At 41.5% G+C, this 14,166-nt stretch overlaps 2 protein-coding genes across 2 annotated transcripts in view; one reads left to right on the top strand and one right to left on the bottom strand.

Annotated features, from left to right (window-relative positions):
- The window catches only part of LOC142384510 (aminopeptidase N-like), a 33,482-nt gene that overhangs the window by 1,235 nt on the left and 18,081 nt on the right, over positions 1–14,166 (top strand). Inside the window, exons 2-7 of the mRNA XM_075470787.1 lie at positions 3,359–3,456; positions 5,473–5,589; positions 9,814–10,000; positions 10,080–10,222; positions 11,082–11,218; positions 13,493–13,619. Of these exons, the coding sequence (XP_075326902.1) occupies positions 3,359–3,456; positions 5,473–5,589; positions 9,814–10,000; positions 10,080–10,222; positions 11,082–11,218; positions 13,493–13,619 (809 nt within the window). The remainder of the gene's footprint in view (positions 1–3,358; positions 3,457–5,472; positions 5,590–9,813; positions 10,001–10,079; positions 10,223–11,081; positions 11,219–13,492; positions 13,620–14,166) is intronic.
- On the bottom strand, positions 6,855–8,022 carry LOC142384550 (NAD(P)H dehydrogenase [quinone] 1-like). Its single transcript, XM_075470851.1, has 5 exons — positions 7,812–8,022; positions 7,604–7,734; positions 7,409–7,522; positions 7,237–7,338; positions 6,855–7,151 (listed from the first exon to the last, which is right to left on the bottom strand). The coding sequence occupies exons 1-5, from the start codon at positions 8,020–8,022 to the stop codon at positions 6,855–6,857; spliced, it is 855 nt and encodes a 284-aa protein (XP_075326966.1).

Raw genomic sequence — 14,166 nt, 5'->3', positions numbered from 1 at the left:
GTAGTATGTAGTATGCAGTATGCAGTATGTAGTATGCAGTATTCAGTATGTAGTATGTAGTATGCAGTATGTAGTATGCAGTATTCAGTATGTAGTATGTAGTATGCAGTATGTAGTATGCAGTATTCAGTATGTAGTATGTAGTATGCAGTATGCAGTATGTAGTGTGCAGTATTCAGTATGTAGTATGTAGTATGCAGTATGTAGTATGCAGTATTCAGTATGTAGTATGTAGTATGCAGTATGTAGTATGCAGTATTCAGTATGTAGTATGCAGTATGCAGTATGCAGTATGCAGTATGTAGTATGTAGTATGCAGTATGTAGTATGTAGTATGCAGTATGCAGTATGTAGTATGCAGTATGTAGTATGCAGTATGTAGTATTCAGTATGTAGTATGTAGTATGCAGTATGTAGTATGCAGTATTCAGTATTTAGTATACAGTATGTAGTATTCAGTATGTAGTATGCAGTATGTAGTATGCAGTATGTAGTATGCAGTATGCAGTATGTAGTATGCAGTATGCAGTATGCAGTATGTAGTATGTAGTATGCAGTATGTAGTATGCAGTATTCAGTATTTAGTATGCAGTATGTAGTATGCAGTATGCAGTATGCAGTATGTAGTATGCAGTATTCAGTATGTAGTATGTAGTATGCAGTATGTAGTATGCAGTATTCAGTATTTAGTATGCAGTATGTAGTATGCAGTATGTAGTATGCAGTATGTAGTATGCAGTATGCAGTATGTAGTATGTAGTATGTAGTATGTAGTATGCAGTATGCAGTATGTAGTATGTAGTATGCAGTATGTAGTATGTAGTATGCAGTATGCAGTATGTAGTATGTAGTATGCAGTATGCAGTATGTAGTATGTAGTATGTAGTATGCAGTATGCAGTATGTAGTATGTAGTATGCAGTATTCAGTATGTAGTATGTAGTATGTAGTATGTAGTATGCAGTATGTAGTATGCAGTATGTAGTATGTAGTATGCAGTATTCAGTATGTAGTATGTAGTATGTAGTATGTAGTATGTAGTATGCAGTATGCAGTATGTAGTATGTAGTATGTAGTATGCAGTATGTAGTATGTAGTATGCAGTATGCAGTATGTAGTATGCAGTATGTAGTATGTAGTATGGAGTATGGAGTATGCAGTCTGCAGTCTGCAGTATGTAGTATGTAGTATGCAGTATGTAGTATGCAGTATGTAGTATGCAGCATGTAGTATGCAGCATGTAGTATGTAGTATGTAGTATGTAGTATGTAGTATGCAGCATGTAGTATGCAGCATGTAGTATGTAGTATGTAGTATGTAGTATGTAGTATGCAGTATGTAGTATGCAGTATGTAGTATGCAGCATGTAGTATGCAGCATGTAGTATGTAGTATGGAGTATGGAGTATGTAGTATGCAGTATGTAGTATGCAGTATGTAGTATGTAGTATGCAGTATGTAGTATGCAGTATGCAGTATGCAGTATGTAGTATGTAGTACGCAGTATGTAGTATGCAGTATGCAGTATGCAGTATGTAGTATGTAGTATGCAGTATGTAGTATGCAGTATGCAGTATGCAGTATGTAGTATGCAGCATGTAGTATGCAGCATGTAGTATGTAGTATGTAGTATGTAGTATGCGGTTTGGAACACAGCCAACCTAACCACTACATTATCCAGCCTGACTTCACCTGTTTGATGATGTTTCACAGGAACTAAATGATCAAACTTCTCAATTTGAACTTCTTTGCTGGACTTTAAGCAGTTTGATGTTTCTGTAACATTTGTGAAGAATATAACTTCTTACTTATAGAATATAACTTCTTTGGTTTTACTCGAACACTCAGGTCTCAAAATGAGCCTCTGGTTGTTCCTGTCCTACAGGAGATAACAGTTCTCCTTTTTCCCATCACGGCTGGAAGCTGCACTTTCCTCCTCTCTTCAGCTGTGTTCCTGTTTTCAGATTTATGGAACAGCTTTATGTGTAAATCACACCCTAATAACCCTTAAAGTTTGTTATCACCATTCGAGGGAGCGCACAGTCCCTGAGACCAGAGCTCCCACTGATTGAAAAATACTTGACTGGCAGTTTTATTCCCAAATACATTCCCCTTAAAACACCACAAAGTGTCGGCTGGAGTAACATACACTGAAAAAACCAACTCCTAAGATTTACTTAAAAAAACCCTTTGTAAGTATTTGCACTCAAATGATTTAAGTAATATTTAATGCTGCAGTATCAAGTAAATTTTACTCACCATAAAACATAACAGTTTTGAAGATATTAAGTAACATTTACTTAATTACATCTAAGTTTTACGTTATATTTAGTTAAACAAACTAAGTAAAGTCTACTTGTTTTTCATAGGCAGGCACATCATTTTACTATAAATGTTATATATCTGTAGTATTTGCTGTAACTTAGTAGATTTTAACGATAAACTTTCAGAGTAAAGTTTATGTAGTATTTCTAGGTTTATGTACATACAACTATTAAACATTTAAATTGTATGAGGAAACCTGAGTAAAACTTACTCTTCCCCCATAATTCATGTTTTACGTTAATAAAATGTTTAATTTTACTTAAGAAGCTCGAGTTCTTACTGACTCTTAAAAATACAAGGTAGAAATTATTCCTCTTATAGAGTTTACTTCACCAAAAAGGCACTTTTTTCAGTGTAAAAGCCAGTCGGGTGGTCGATGAGTCAGAATAATGTCTTCATTCCTCCATCATGGACAACATGAACCCTGGAGTTTGCCGTATCTCCATTCCTCTGTCGCTGAAGCTTTAGAGGCTGAAGTTCCTTCGGCGTTTGTTAAAGGGACAGTTCGCCTCTTCTGACATGAAGCTGTGTAACATCCCATATCAGCAACATCATTCCTGAACATCTTCTTACCCCCTGCTGCGTCCTGTGAGCAGAGTTCCAGCCTCGTTTTGGTGTTGATGAAGGTAGTCCGGCTAGTTGGCTGGGCCATAATTCTCAGCACAAATCTCCCTTTTTACAAAGCCTTCTGATCAGTTCAGGTCAGTTTCATTAACGCTGAACTATCGAGCATCTCAGGGCACTTTTCATAGAGCAGGCCTGTCGAAGCCTCTTGCTGTGGGTCGACGGTGCTAAACACCACATCACCGAGCAGCGCTCCATAAAAACGAGCGTTAAACATTCTGCCAAAGATTCTGGATCTGCATCATTTCCTGAACTTTAAACGTTTCTTAAATGACTCAGAGCATGCTGCCTCTCCTCTGCAGCTCTGAGGAATCCCTAAAATCCACCAGAATACCTTCAGCCCTCTTCCTGCTCTCAGCCTTCTCTGTGGAAGCCTCCACTCAGAGGAATCTTTATGGTTACTCCCCTCAGGTATCGCCTGCCCACAGCTTTGGTCCCCGAGTACTACAACATCACTCTGTGGCCTCGGCTCAGGCCCGACCCAAACTCTGGCCTCTACGTTTTCACAGGTGAGAAACAGTTTTTTACAGCAGTGAAACCTTTAGAAACATCATTCTTAAGATCCTCCTCACTGGTCTCAACCAAACTAAACCTTAAAGCGATACAATGTAACTTCTCAAAGAGCCCACTATGGAGCTCCCCCTACAGGCTTGGAGGTAATGTACGGTTACACTGTCGTAAATACAACACCCTTTCGCTTTCACGTTTCACGTTTGTTGACGAACCGGCGAGGAGTCAGAAGGTGCAAGCTATGTCGACCGAGAAGGTAAGAGTAATCAAATGTACCTGGCAGCGTGAGAGGGGTCTATTTGTTTTTGCGGTAGGTGTGCCAGAAAGCAAGTCGAAGTACTTCCGCTCAGCTCCCGGGCCGCTCCAGCAAAGTTACATTGCGCAGTTTTTCCAACTCAGACCCCCGAAGGGCATAGGAGACAGGCCAATCGTAATATTAAAACTCATTCTAGCCGCACAATTCTTTTCAAGCTGTTATTTTAAGGTAGAAATGTTACATAGTATTGCTTTAAATGTAGCGCTGGCCGAGTTAACTCGTTATTATCGCGTTAACTTGTTAATTATTTAACCCCTATAAATATTTTATCGCGCATTAACGCAGGTTTTATTATTGTAAAAGTCTGTTGAATGCATCACATTCACACAGTTACAGCAAACACCACGAAGCATGGAGGAATAAGATAAAGATAAACCAGAAGCTAACATCACCGCTACAGGTGTGAAGCTAATGGAGCTAACCGGCGCTACTTCCTGTTTTACTTGTTTCAACATAAAAGCACGTATTTCAAAATAAATTTAAATTAAACTCCTGCATTTACAGCCAAGTTGAATTGTCTTCTCAGCGTAGTAGTTCCAGTCTAAAATATCACTTAAAGGCAAAACACACAACTGATAGCAGCAAGTCATTCAAGGAAACAGACAGTGGAGCGAGGCTTCTACATAAAAACTACAGAAAGATGCTGATGTTAAAAGTGTGTTTGCACAACAAATGTTATGGCACTTTCATTCATATGGCAGCACATTTAAAATAAAGCTAAATGCTAAAAGCTATACGCTACTTTTGGATTCATTTTTGGATTCTGCGTACAAATGCGATTAATCGTGATTAATCAGGGAAATCATGTGATTGATTAGATTAAAAATGTTAATCGTTGCCCAGCCCTAACTTAAATGTAGACTAAGCTGTTTCCCGAGGGCAGAAAAATAACTTTATTAGAGCTCAGACCCCCAAATTACCGAGGTGTGCTGCAACATGAAATGGAAAAACATTGCTCTGCAGCATTGGAGTCGGCCCCTTCGACCACCCCTCAACCAGCAGAGAAAGCCAAACAAACACCTCTTCATGCACGGAGTAGGCGTCTAATGTCGACTTGATTACAAAACAAGACACAAGTTCCCCAAAATGTGCAGGTAGATGTAATTAAAAGTTTCAGTCATGAACAGCTGGATAAGGACTATTAGTAAAATACAAGTTGAATAAAAAAACATTTAGGTGGTTTCCATGATGGTTTGTCTATAAGAAGCTTTTACTATCCACACTGGAAAAAATGCCCCTCCAAAAATAAGTAAGAAAAACAACAAATAAAAGACGTTTTTGCTTGAAATAAGCAAATAAATCTGCCAATGGAACTAGTGAAAATCGGCTTGTCCAGATTTCTTGAAATAAGATGTGATATTTAGGACTTTTGAGATAAAAGTGATCTTGAAATTAGCTTAAAAACCTCTTCAAATGTAAAAAAAAGCTTGTTTCATGTGAAATCCGACTCAAAACAATTTGTTTTCAAGACTTTTTCATTTAACAAGATATTCCAGATGTATTGTCTTCAAACAAGTCCCTATATCTGGCTGAAATGGTGCTTGTTAGGCAGTTGTGTCTGATATTAAGTGTCATGAGATACTCAATGAGGCAAATATACTTGGTAAGATTTAGATTTGTTTTCAGTGCAGCCTCAAACAGCTGCTGCAGTAAGATGTGAAAGTTTCTTCTGGTTTACTTTCTGTCTCTGCTTCCTCAGGACAATCCACCGTGCAGTTCGAGTGCTTTGAACCAACCGATCTCATCCTGATTCACTCCAACAGACTCAACTACACAAAGATGGCCGACGCACACGCCGCCAGGCTCACAGCTGAAGGTACAAAATGTTCATTTAAAGGTAAACCTGCGTCCGATCCCATTCATGCACCCAACCAAAGCTGAAGCAAAGTGCTGTGCATCAGGAATAAAAACAATGAAACACAACTTAAAGACGACAAGTCCAACAAACAAATTGAATCAATGTCTGATGATTCTGGAGCAGCTGAACTGCGAGCCCGAGCAGGAGGTAACAGGGAGGTAAGGCAGGGCGACTCCCTTTAAGGATATAAAAACAAATAAAAGAAAGAAGTTTAAAGCCAGAATTGGTGTAACAGGATCTTTCTCACGTGCTCCAGCTAAAAGTCGTGCAGCGGCGTTTTGAACCAGCTGGAGACGTGAGAGGAAAGGCTGGCGGACTCCACCTCACCATCCTGTGGGTCTGCTGTGAGGGCTCACTGGACCTGGGGTGTGGGGGTTCCAGTCCCAATCTGCCCCTTGGAGTGTTAATCTCGGAGCGTTGAGATGTTTCGGTCACAGACCTCCTCGAACCGACTCTCTGGAGTCCCTAAATATTCCATTTAAAGATAAAAATGTGCAATAACATCCTGAACTGTGCGGAGAATTTAAGTGCTCACTGAGTTTGTTGGCAAATAACCATTGATTGGACATACCAGTCTGTCCCATGTTTGCATAATTGGAGAAAGGATTTGGAAAAACTTGTCTGGGCCGACACCACTGCACACTTTGAGATTAACGTTCCAGGAGATGGAATAGGACTGTGAGCCATGTGAGAAGGACACTGCACTGAGGCTTAAGCATCCTGACACCAAGAGCCGTCACTTTAGCTTATTTTACACTAAAATGAGCAGTTGGATTGTAAAAAGCTTTAACTTTAGGGTTTGTATGGTACGAGTTCCGATTCCTCCAAAGCGGCACTTGTCAGAATGGTGGGTGCGAGGCGTGGAAGGACACTGATGCAGACATTCAAAAAGTAAAAAGCGCTAAAGCTTTTTCCCCTCAAGTGCAGAATCCACCATAATGTCCCTGCTGATAGTTCGTTATCTAAAATAGTTTAGGATCACTAGTTACAGATTCCACACCTCAAACTGCAGCAAAAACAGTTCATAAAGACCATTTATTTCATGAAATCTATGGTCGGATTTAGAAAAATATCCGAAGTTGGCTGTACACAAAGACAGGAAACATAAACAAGCGACACCACTGGTGACAGCCATGAGTCGAACCCAAGAAAGCCAAATAGGGATTCAATAGCATCGTCTGAATAAACCAGCTTTTATTCATCGTGTCAGGACAACCATGTCTTCAGCTCCCAGCTTTCATCATGCAGTTGGGAGGAATCGGCTTGCCGAGGTGGACGCCCACCGTCAGGCCAAACTCCTTGCTGGCATGCTCCTCATGGACATGAGGCTTCAACTGGAAGCCCTTCTCGTCAAAGCCGTCCAAGGGAATGAAGGACAGCGGCTTTTCTTCCAGGAGGCCTTGCAGACGTGTACGCCAGCCCTCCAGCATGCTGGTGCGAGCTTCAGGAGAAGCAGAAGAAGGAGCCCAGAAGATCTGAGGGGCCAGGACCTGGAAGCCACAGTAGTGAAGGATGCCATTCTGCAGGAGGATAGGAACATTTGTGTCAGTACGGATGCTTGAAGTCCAGTTTACTGCAAGTAGTCCATCTGGAGTGAAATGGTACCTGCAGGGGCCACAGTGTGACATTCATGTCCCCATTGATGCCAGTTGGGCTGAACATGGATTCAGGAGACCCAGTGGTAAAGGACAACATGGCTTTCTTGTCCTAAAAAGAGGAAGCAAGTTGAGAACACAGGATCTTTTGAGACAAATACAAACCTTGCTTGAGCCCTTACCTTGAAGATTCCCAGGCTGTACAGCTTCTCCTGCGTGAAGGCAAATCCACTCGTGAGCACCCGATCAATCCAGCCCTTCAAGATTCCAGGAACACTGAACCAGTACATGGGGAACTGGGGGGGGGAAACAGGCCCACATTTTGTATAATGAAGATTTATTGGTTAGTACAAACACTACTGGCACCCAGGTACTACCTGAAAGATAATGAGGTCTGCCTCAGTAAGTTTAGTTTGCTCCTTAGTGATGTCCTCCGACAGTCTCCCGTCCTCCCATGCAAGCCGGGTCTCCTTTGAGTAACGAAAGTGTTCAGCTTCCTTCACGTCTCCTGTAACAAGTGGGGTTTGTTAGATTTACAGACCAGTTAATGTAAGCCCTTTTTAATTAATTTGCGTATCAAGACACCTTTGATGTCCTCAGCTGTAGCAGTGGCTTTGAAGTTCATGGCGTACAGGTCAGAGATGTCGACTGTGTAGCCTTGAGTGGTCAAAACCTCCACAGCAGCATCTTTGGCTGCAGCGTTGAATGAGCCAGAGCTCTGGTGAGCATACACGATCAACACTTTCTTTGCTGCCAAGAGAAGAAAGATTAGATTTAGTAGACATCCAAATATCATTTCACAGACATTCACCAAATGTAACAGTAAACCTTTCATGCCGGTCAAACATAAAGACATTAAACTTACCCATCCTGACACCAGATGTGTAAATGATGAACTGTACACTTAGCTGGTTTAACAAAGTACAAAGCACAGGATGCTGTTTTTATACACCCTCCTAGATCCATCTCTCTCAGGTGCTGTCAATCAGCAATTAAGGTCATCAATCAATCACCTGCAATGGGGGATTATCTCTCAGATCTCTCATCTATTGATTTTCTACTGAAATCAAAAAGTATTTTCCATTTTATGTTCTGTATCACTAAAAGATTAGTTATGATTGATCTACTTTTAAACACAGGATAAACTTTCGGCAGTGCTGTTACACATATTTTATTTCAAGACAGTGTTTGTTTTTCCTTTGAGCCTTCCCAGAAAAAGAATGAGCCCAAATGTGCCCATGTATCTGTTTTTTGTAACTTTTATACAGTGATGAGTGGTTATTTGATAGCATGCATGTCTGTATTTGTCTGTCTGTCTCCAAGATGTTTAAAATTGTGTGCCACTCCCGATGTCTTCCGACTGCATGAAGCACTTGTGATGCGGTAATCCTCTCGCTCGAAAAAAAGAAAAGTAAACTTGGTTTATTAATTAAAAAAACAAAGGTCAAAACAAAGCGTAGCATAGCTTAGCTTAGCTTAGCCTTGCGTGACGTGAAGACGGTGTAGACGGTGAAAGGATCTGACAAAGTGCACGGGGAAACCGTGAGTGAGTGCAGCTGAGGAGAAAACTTAAGGTGAAGTGAATGAAGGGATGTGTTCGAAACCGCATACTACTCCCACTACTCATACTAACTTTAACTTTTTTAAGTTCCCGGATGCATACTAGATTCTCCTAAATGTTGGGTATGCATCATGAGGTTACTACTCATACTCAAACTACCCAAGATGCAACGTAACGTGACATCGCCGATCGTCATTTCCTGTCAAAACGGCAGTTTCAAGCTAGCTACAACGAGGGTAGGTTCACTTCCTTTTTTCAAAACAAAAGCACCAATTGTATGGTAACGGCTTTCCCTATGATAAAAGGCAACGGGTATTTTATTTTGTGAAAATAACCGGAAGTGCGTTAGCTCACTGCGGCTAGCTTTAGTAGCGCCGAATTCGTGGGAACAAAATTGTAAACAGCCGGTATTTTGTCAGGTTTCCAACACGTTGGGGATCTAAACGACTACTTTCTCTCCTGAAAATGTTTCAAATGTTGCTAAAGTTTACAGAGTTTAGAGCTTAAGGGAAATCAGCTTCAGGCCGGCTGATTTCAGCTCGGGCAGGAGCGAAATGCATTGTGGGTAAACGCTCTGCATACTGTCTGATCGAATGAGTATGCAGTATGCAAGTATGTAGTATGTAGTAGGCGGTTTCGAACACAGCCAAGGTGATGGATGAGCAACAGAAACTGTGGGGAAAACATGGCTAAACTAAATACCGGATCTGGACTAGAAACTAAGCCATGGGAGAAAACTAAGGACTAAACAGGAACTAAACACCAAGGCATGATAAAACATGATAAAACACTAAACCAAGAACTAAAAACATGGTCGTTGCAGCACTTATGTTAACACCTGAATCGTCAGGGCGTTGGAAGGAACCCCCGGCAGCTCTCTGGAAGAAGGTTTGGCTGTAAAACATTTGGTTGATAACAGCAGTTTGGATTATCAAACTGTTTGCAGATGATGCTCGTACGTTCAGAGACGTCTTCCTTCAACGCTGTGAAAGCTGCATTTTCACTTTTTTTTCCTTTCTTTTCCAGGTGGTGCATATGCTCCCGACATAAAGTCCACTTGGCTGCAGCTGAACACACAGTATCTGGTCATCCAGCTGAGCGGTAAGCTAACTCCGGGACAGAAGTATCAGCTGTACGCTGAGTTCACCGGAGAGCTGGCTGATGACTTGGCAGGATTTTATAGGAGCGAATATGAAGAAGACGGAGTCAGAAAGTCAGTTCTCTATTCTGCTTCTGATCATGTTTCTGCCTGTTTTTAAATCAGTCGAGTTCAAAGTTTGGATCTTTCACAGGATTGTTGCCACCTCTCAGATGCACCCGACTCACGCCAGGAAGACCTTCCCTTGTTTTGATGAGCCAGCCATGAAAGCCGTTTTCCATATGGAGCTCATCCACCCACCTGGAACTGTAGCCCTGTCCAACGGCATGGAAACAGGTACAAAAACATCTGTCGTAACAGCACAAACCCACAGCTTTCATGGCTGTTCATCCTCATCTTACATACAATATGCAGGGTATGGTGTGACCGCATCACTTATGCTCAACATCAGGTGGATTCTACAAAATTATTATATAGAAAATGGATGGATGGTGATCTTGGACCCTAAAAAAAACCTTTTGTGATGTTGAACAACTATTGAAGATTTCTTATGAGACTCCTCAGGGCTCAGTTCTGGGCCCACTGATGCTTTTTGTAAATTATATAAATTATATAGGTGAGGTTTCTCAACTATTAGATAGATAGATAGATAGATAGATAGATAGATAGATAGATAGATAGATAGATAGATAGATAGATAGATAAGTACTTTATTCATCCCAATTTGGGAAATTATTGTGTTGCAACAGCGTACAGTATAAAAGATATGTAAACAATTAAAGGAAAAACAAGCAAATCGAATAAAAATAGAGAATAAACATCAGCTATAAACAAATCTACAGAATGAAGAGTAGATTATAATACATATAATTTACAGATTACTAATATTGACGCGTTGATGCCATAAAGTTCAAGATGAGCTAATATTTTTCATTAAATGGTAAAACGTCTCACTTTCAACATTTCAACATGTTTTCTATGTTCTACTGTGAATAAAATATAGTTCGATGAGATTTACATTTTGTGTTTATTTGCATTTGTCACAGCTTCCCAAACAGTACGTAACAAACAAACTCTTAAATGTAACCTTGGAAACCATGAAGTGACGTCATCAGTTTGTGGCCTCAGCTTTGTCCAGAGATGAGATGATGAGCAGAGACCAGCAGCTGACTCTTACGCTCTGTGTGCCCTTCAGGTGTCGTTAACACCACTGTTGATGGAGAAGCTGCGATGAAGACAAAGTTTGAACCCACCCCGAAGATGTCCACCTACCTGCTGGCCATCGTTGTCTCCGACTACGCCCACCTGAGCGCAACACAAGGAGGCACTCTGGTAACTGATTCCACACGTATTCATCACTTCATGTCTGGTTGTTTGGTCTGGTAAATGTTTAAATCTGTGTAGCTGCTGTAGAAGGGAAATATATGATTCTGAAGCCATGTTTTACAACATTGAGCACATAAAATGAGAGCAGCGATGGGGGGGGGGCTAGCAGCATGGAAGAATAGGCAAGGCTTGGGCTGCTCAGGAAGGCGTCGTGAGTCCATGCACCAAGTTTGGCATCGATACATCAATGCATCGCAGAGATACGGGCTAACGTCCTGTTTGCGCGTGGCCGTAGAGTTTGATTGGCTGCCATGGTTAAACGGAAGCGAAATAAAAAAATCCACATAATAACTTTTGTGCGGCTTGGTCTGAAGATTCTATGTGCCAAGTCCTGTGGAGATTGGACAATAGGCGTGGCCTGAAATGCGTTTTTGAAGGTTTTTGATTAAATTCAAAATGGCGGAAAATACAATGTGGCGCATATGACGTCATGAGGTGCTTTGACCTCGTCTACATCCAGGGATTACCCTCATTATTTCACAAATGAGGGTCCAAAGATATTTAGCAAAAATGCATTTTTGCTACATATAGCGCCACCTATAGGCCAAACGTCAAACTTCTTACTGTAGTGATCATGAGTCTGTGTTAAGAGTTTGACATCAAAACACGCAGCCTTTCACCCCAACCTCACTGAATACTCAGATGCTCTGAAATCATATTTCAGTCTTTGATGGATCATGTGTGAATTCAGTCTTCATGGTTTGGTTCTGGTGGCTCACAGAAGAAGTCACGCACCATAAAATCCACATCCTGGAGGACACTGGTTAAAATTCAAACTAAAACTAATCTAAACTGTCACCACAAGGAACTGTTGTTTGTTGAGGCTTAATTTTTTATACATATCTTTATTGCTTTTTCGAATTATACACGAAAAACAGAACGTGGTGAACAAGCAAACAGCAAAAACCCACACAGTGAAAGAAAAAAACAAAAACAGGAAAACCTGAAAAAAATCTATTCAAAACAGATTAATATAAGTAGAGACAAGGACAAAAACAAACCATACAACTGTCATGGTTTAACCAGTTTGTCCGGCCCACAAGCAGATACTCTCAGGGAAGTTTCAAAAGGTTTCATTTACAGGTTGGAGTGAAAAATATGACAAGATAATATTTCTGGAACTCGGGTTGGGGTTCCACACAGGAACGGGTCCTTTGGAGAGAGAGCACAGAACAGGGTGAGTTTGGAGATGGTTGGTTGGATCCAGTATTTCTTTAAAGTGTGGCTTACTGGGAGTTTTGGGGTGATCCACCAAGGGGGGAGCTGCTGGGGATTCTTAGGTGGTGTTGCGCTTAACTTGGGAGCACGATGGAGAGCGGACAGGATTCAATCAAGACCAAGAAGCGAGGAAAGGGAGTCTGAAGCTGCCAGTCAGGAACTTGGGCTGGGGGTTGACGGGACCTTGGAGGTTTGGTTTCAGAAGTCTGTGAACCAGGCAGGAACTAGGCATGGAACTGAGGTAACCTTGGAAAACAAGCACAAAGGTCAGAATTTGCAAGAGATTCTCTAGACAAACGTAGGGGCTTGAATTTACCAGATATGGGAAACACTCAGGCACTGGAGGACTGGCAGCATGCTCCTTAAATGCTCCTTAAATGCTCCTTCCTGATGAGGGCTAATAGATCGCAGGTGTGCCTAGTTGGAAGGAAGAACTCAGCCCACCGACTCCCTGGCCCCATCTGCTGGATAAAGAAACCACAACACCTTCCGGAGAACCAACAACAACGACATTAAAAGCTCAAATTTGTTCATCAGTTAAAGGGATAAGCAGATATCCAGGTGTTACTATGATGTTTAGTTGGTTTCATAACTCCAGTGTGGCTCCTATGGGAATGTCAGACCAGATAAGTCCACATTCTGTAGAGTCTGTGCACTCTCCATACCAACATAATCTAAAAATGGATTCCAAGTTTTATAAAATAACAAAGGTTTGTCCTTAAGCCAGCAGGCCATTGCTTCTAAGAGAATAAGATCCCTTAAACTCTGCAACCACCGTGAGTTGAGGCTTCATTTAATAATCAGAATATTCACAATAAGAACTCACAGATCCGCTCTAACAGAACCGCTGACATGCGAAGAACTGAGGAATGAATGTGAGGAACAAGAGAAGAGTGGAAGTCACATGATCTGTGACTGATCTGAGCCTCGATGTACAACCTGGTTTCACTTTAATTATCCACCTGAAACCCGATGTGTGTTTTTCATGCCCGATGTGCTCAGGTGCGTATCTGGGGCCGAAGGAAGGCCGTGGAGCAGGGACAGGGAAACTACGCCCTCAACGTGACCGGACCCGTGCTGGACTTCTTTCAGTCCTACTATAACATCAAATACCCTCTGAGCAAGTCAGGTGAGCTGGCTTCCACTTCTGTCCGAGTGTTTATCCACGTTTTACTCTGTGAGATCCCAAGGAAACAGCTCCGTATAACACCCATGTTGTGGTTAGTGTAAGACCGGGTTTTGGATGTTTGAATTATTGTCTTAAGTAAGTAAGTAAGTACGTAATCTTTATTTGTACAGCGCCTTTCACAGACCAGGGTCACAAAGCGCTTTACAGGTACAATAGAAACACAGTTAAGGAGTACATAAAAGTTATGTTAAGAAAATTAAGAAAATTTAAAAAATTAAGAAAGTTAAGAAAATTAAGAAAAAACCTGAACAAATAAAAGGGTCTTAAGTTGCCTTTTGAAGGCGTCAACAGACTCCATCGAGCGCAGAGAGAGCGGAAGATCGTTCTAAAGCCTGGGAGCAACAGCCTGGAAGGATCGGTCTCCTCTGGTCCGGCGCCATCAGAAGATTCTGATCCACAGACCTCAGATCCCGAGCTGGGGTGTAAGACTGGATCAGATCTCTGATGTAGGGTGGAGCCTGACCACGCAATGCTCGGAAAGTTAAAA

Source organism: Odontesthes bonariensis, chromosome 7, assembly GCF_027942865.1.
Source record: "Odontesthes bonariensis isolate fOdoBon6 chromosome 7, fOdoBon6.hap1, whole genome shotgun sequence".
Taxonomy (NCBI): Eukaryota; Metazoa; Chordata; class Actinopteri; order Atheriniformes; family Atherinopsidae; genus Odontesthes; species Odontesthes bonariensis.
Note: the sequence above shows the minus strand (reverse complement) of the source record. Positions and strands in the feature narration are given on the sequence as shown.

Coding starts and splice junctions, on each gene's coding strand:
- LOC142384550 (XM_075470851.1), bottom strand. CDS start 8,022: ATGATATTTGGATGTCTACTAAATCTAATCTTTCTTCTCTTGGCAGCA. Junction 7,735..7,811: donor TACAGCTGAGGACATCAAAG/GTGTCTTGATAC, acceptor CACTTGTTACAG/GAGACGTGAAGGAAGCTGAA. Junction 7,152..7,236: donor TCACACTGTGGCCCCTGCAG/GTACCATTTCAC, acceptor ATCCTCCTGCAG/AATGGCATCCTTCACTACTG.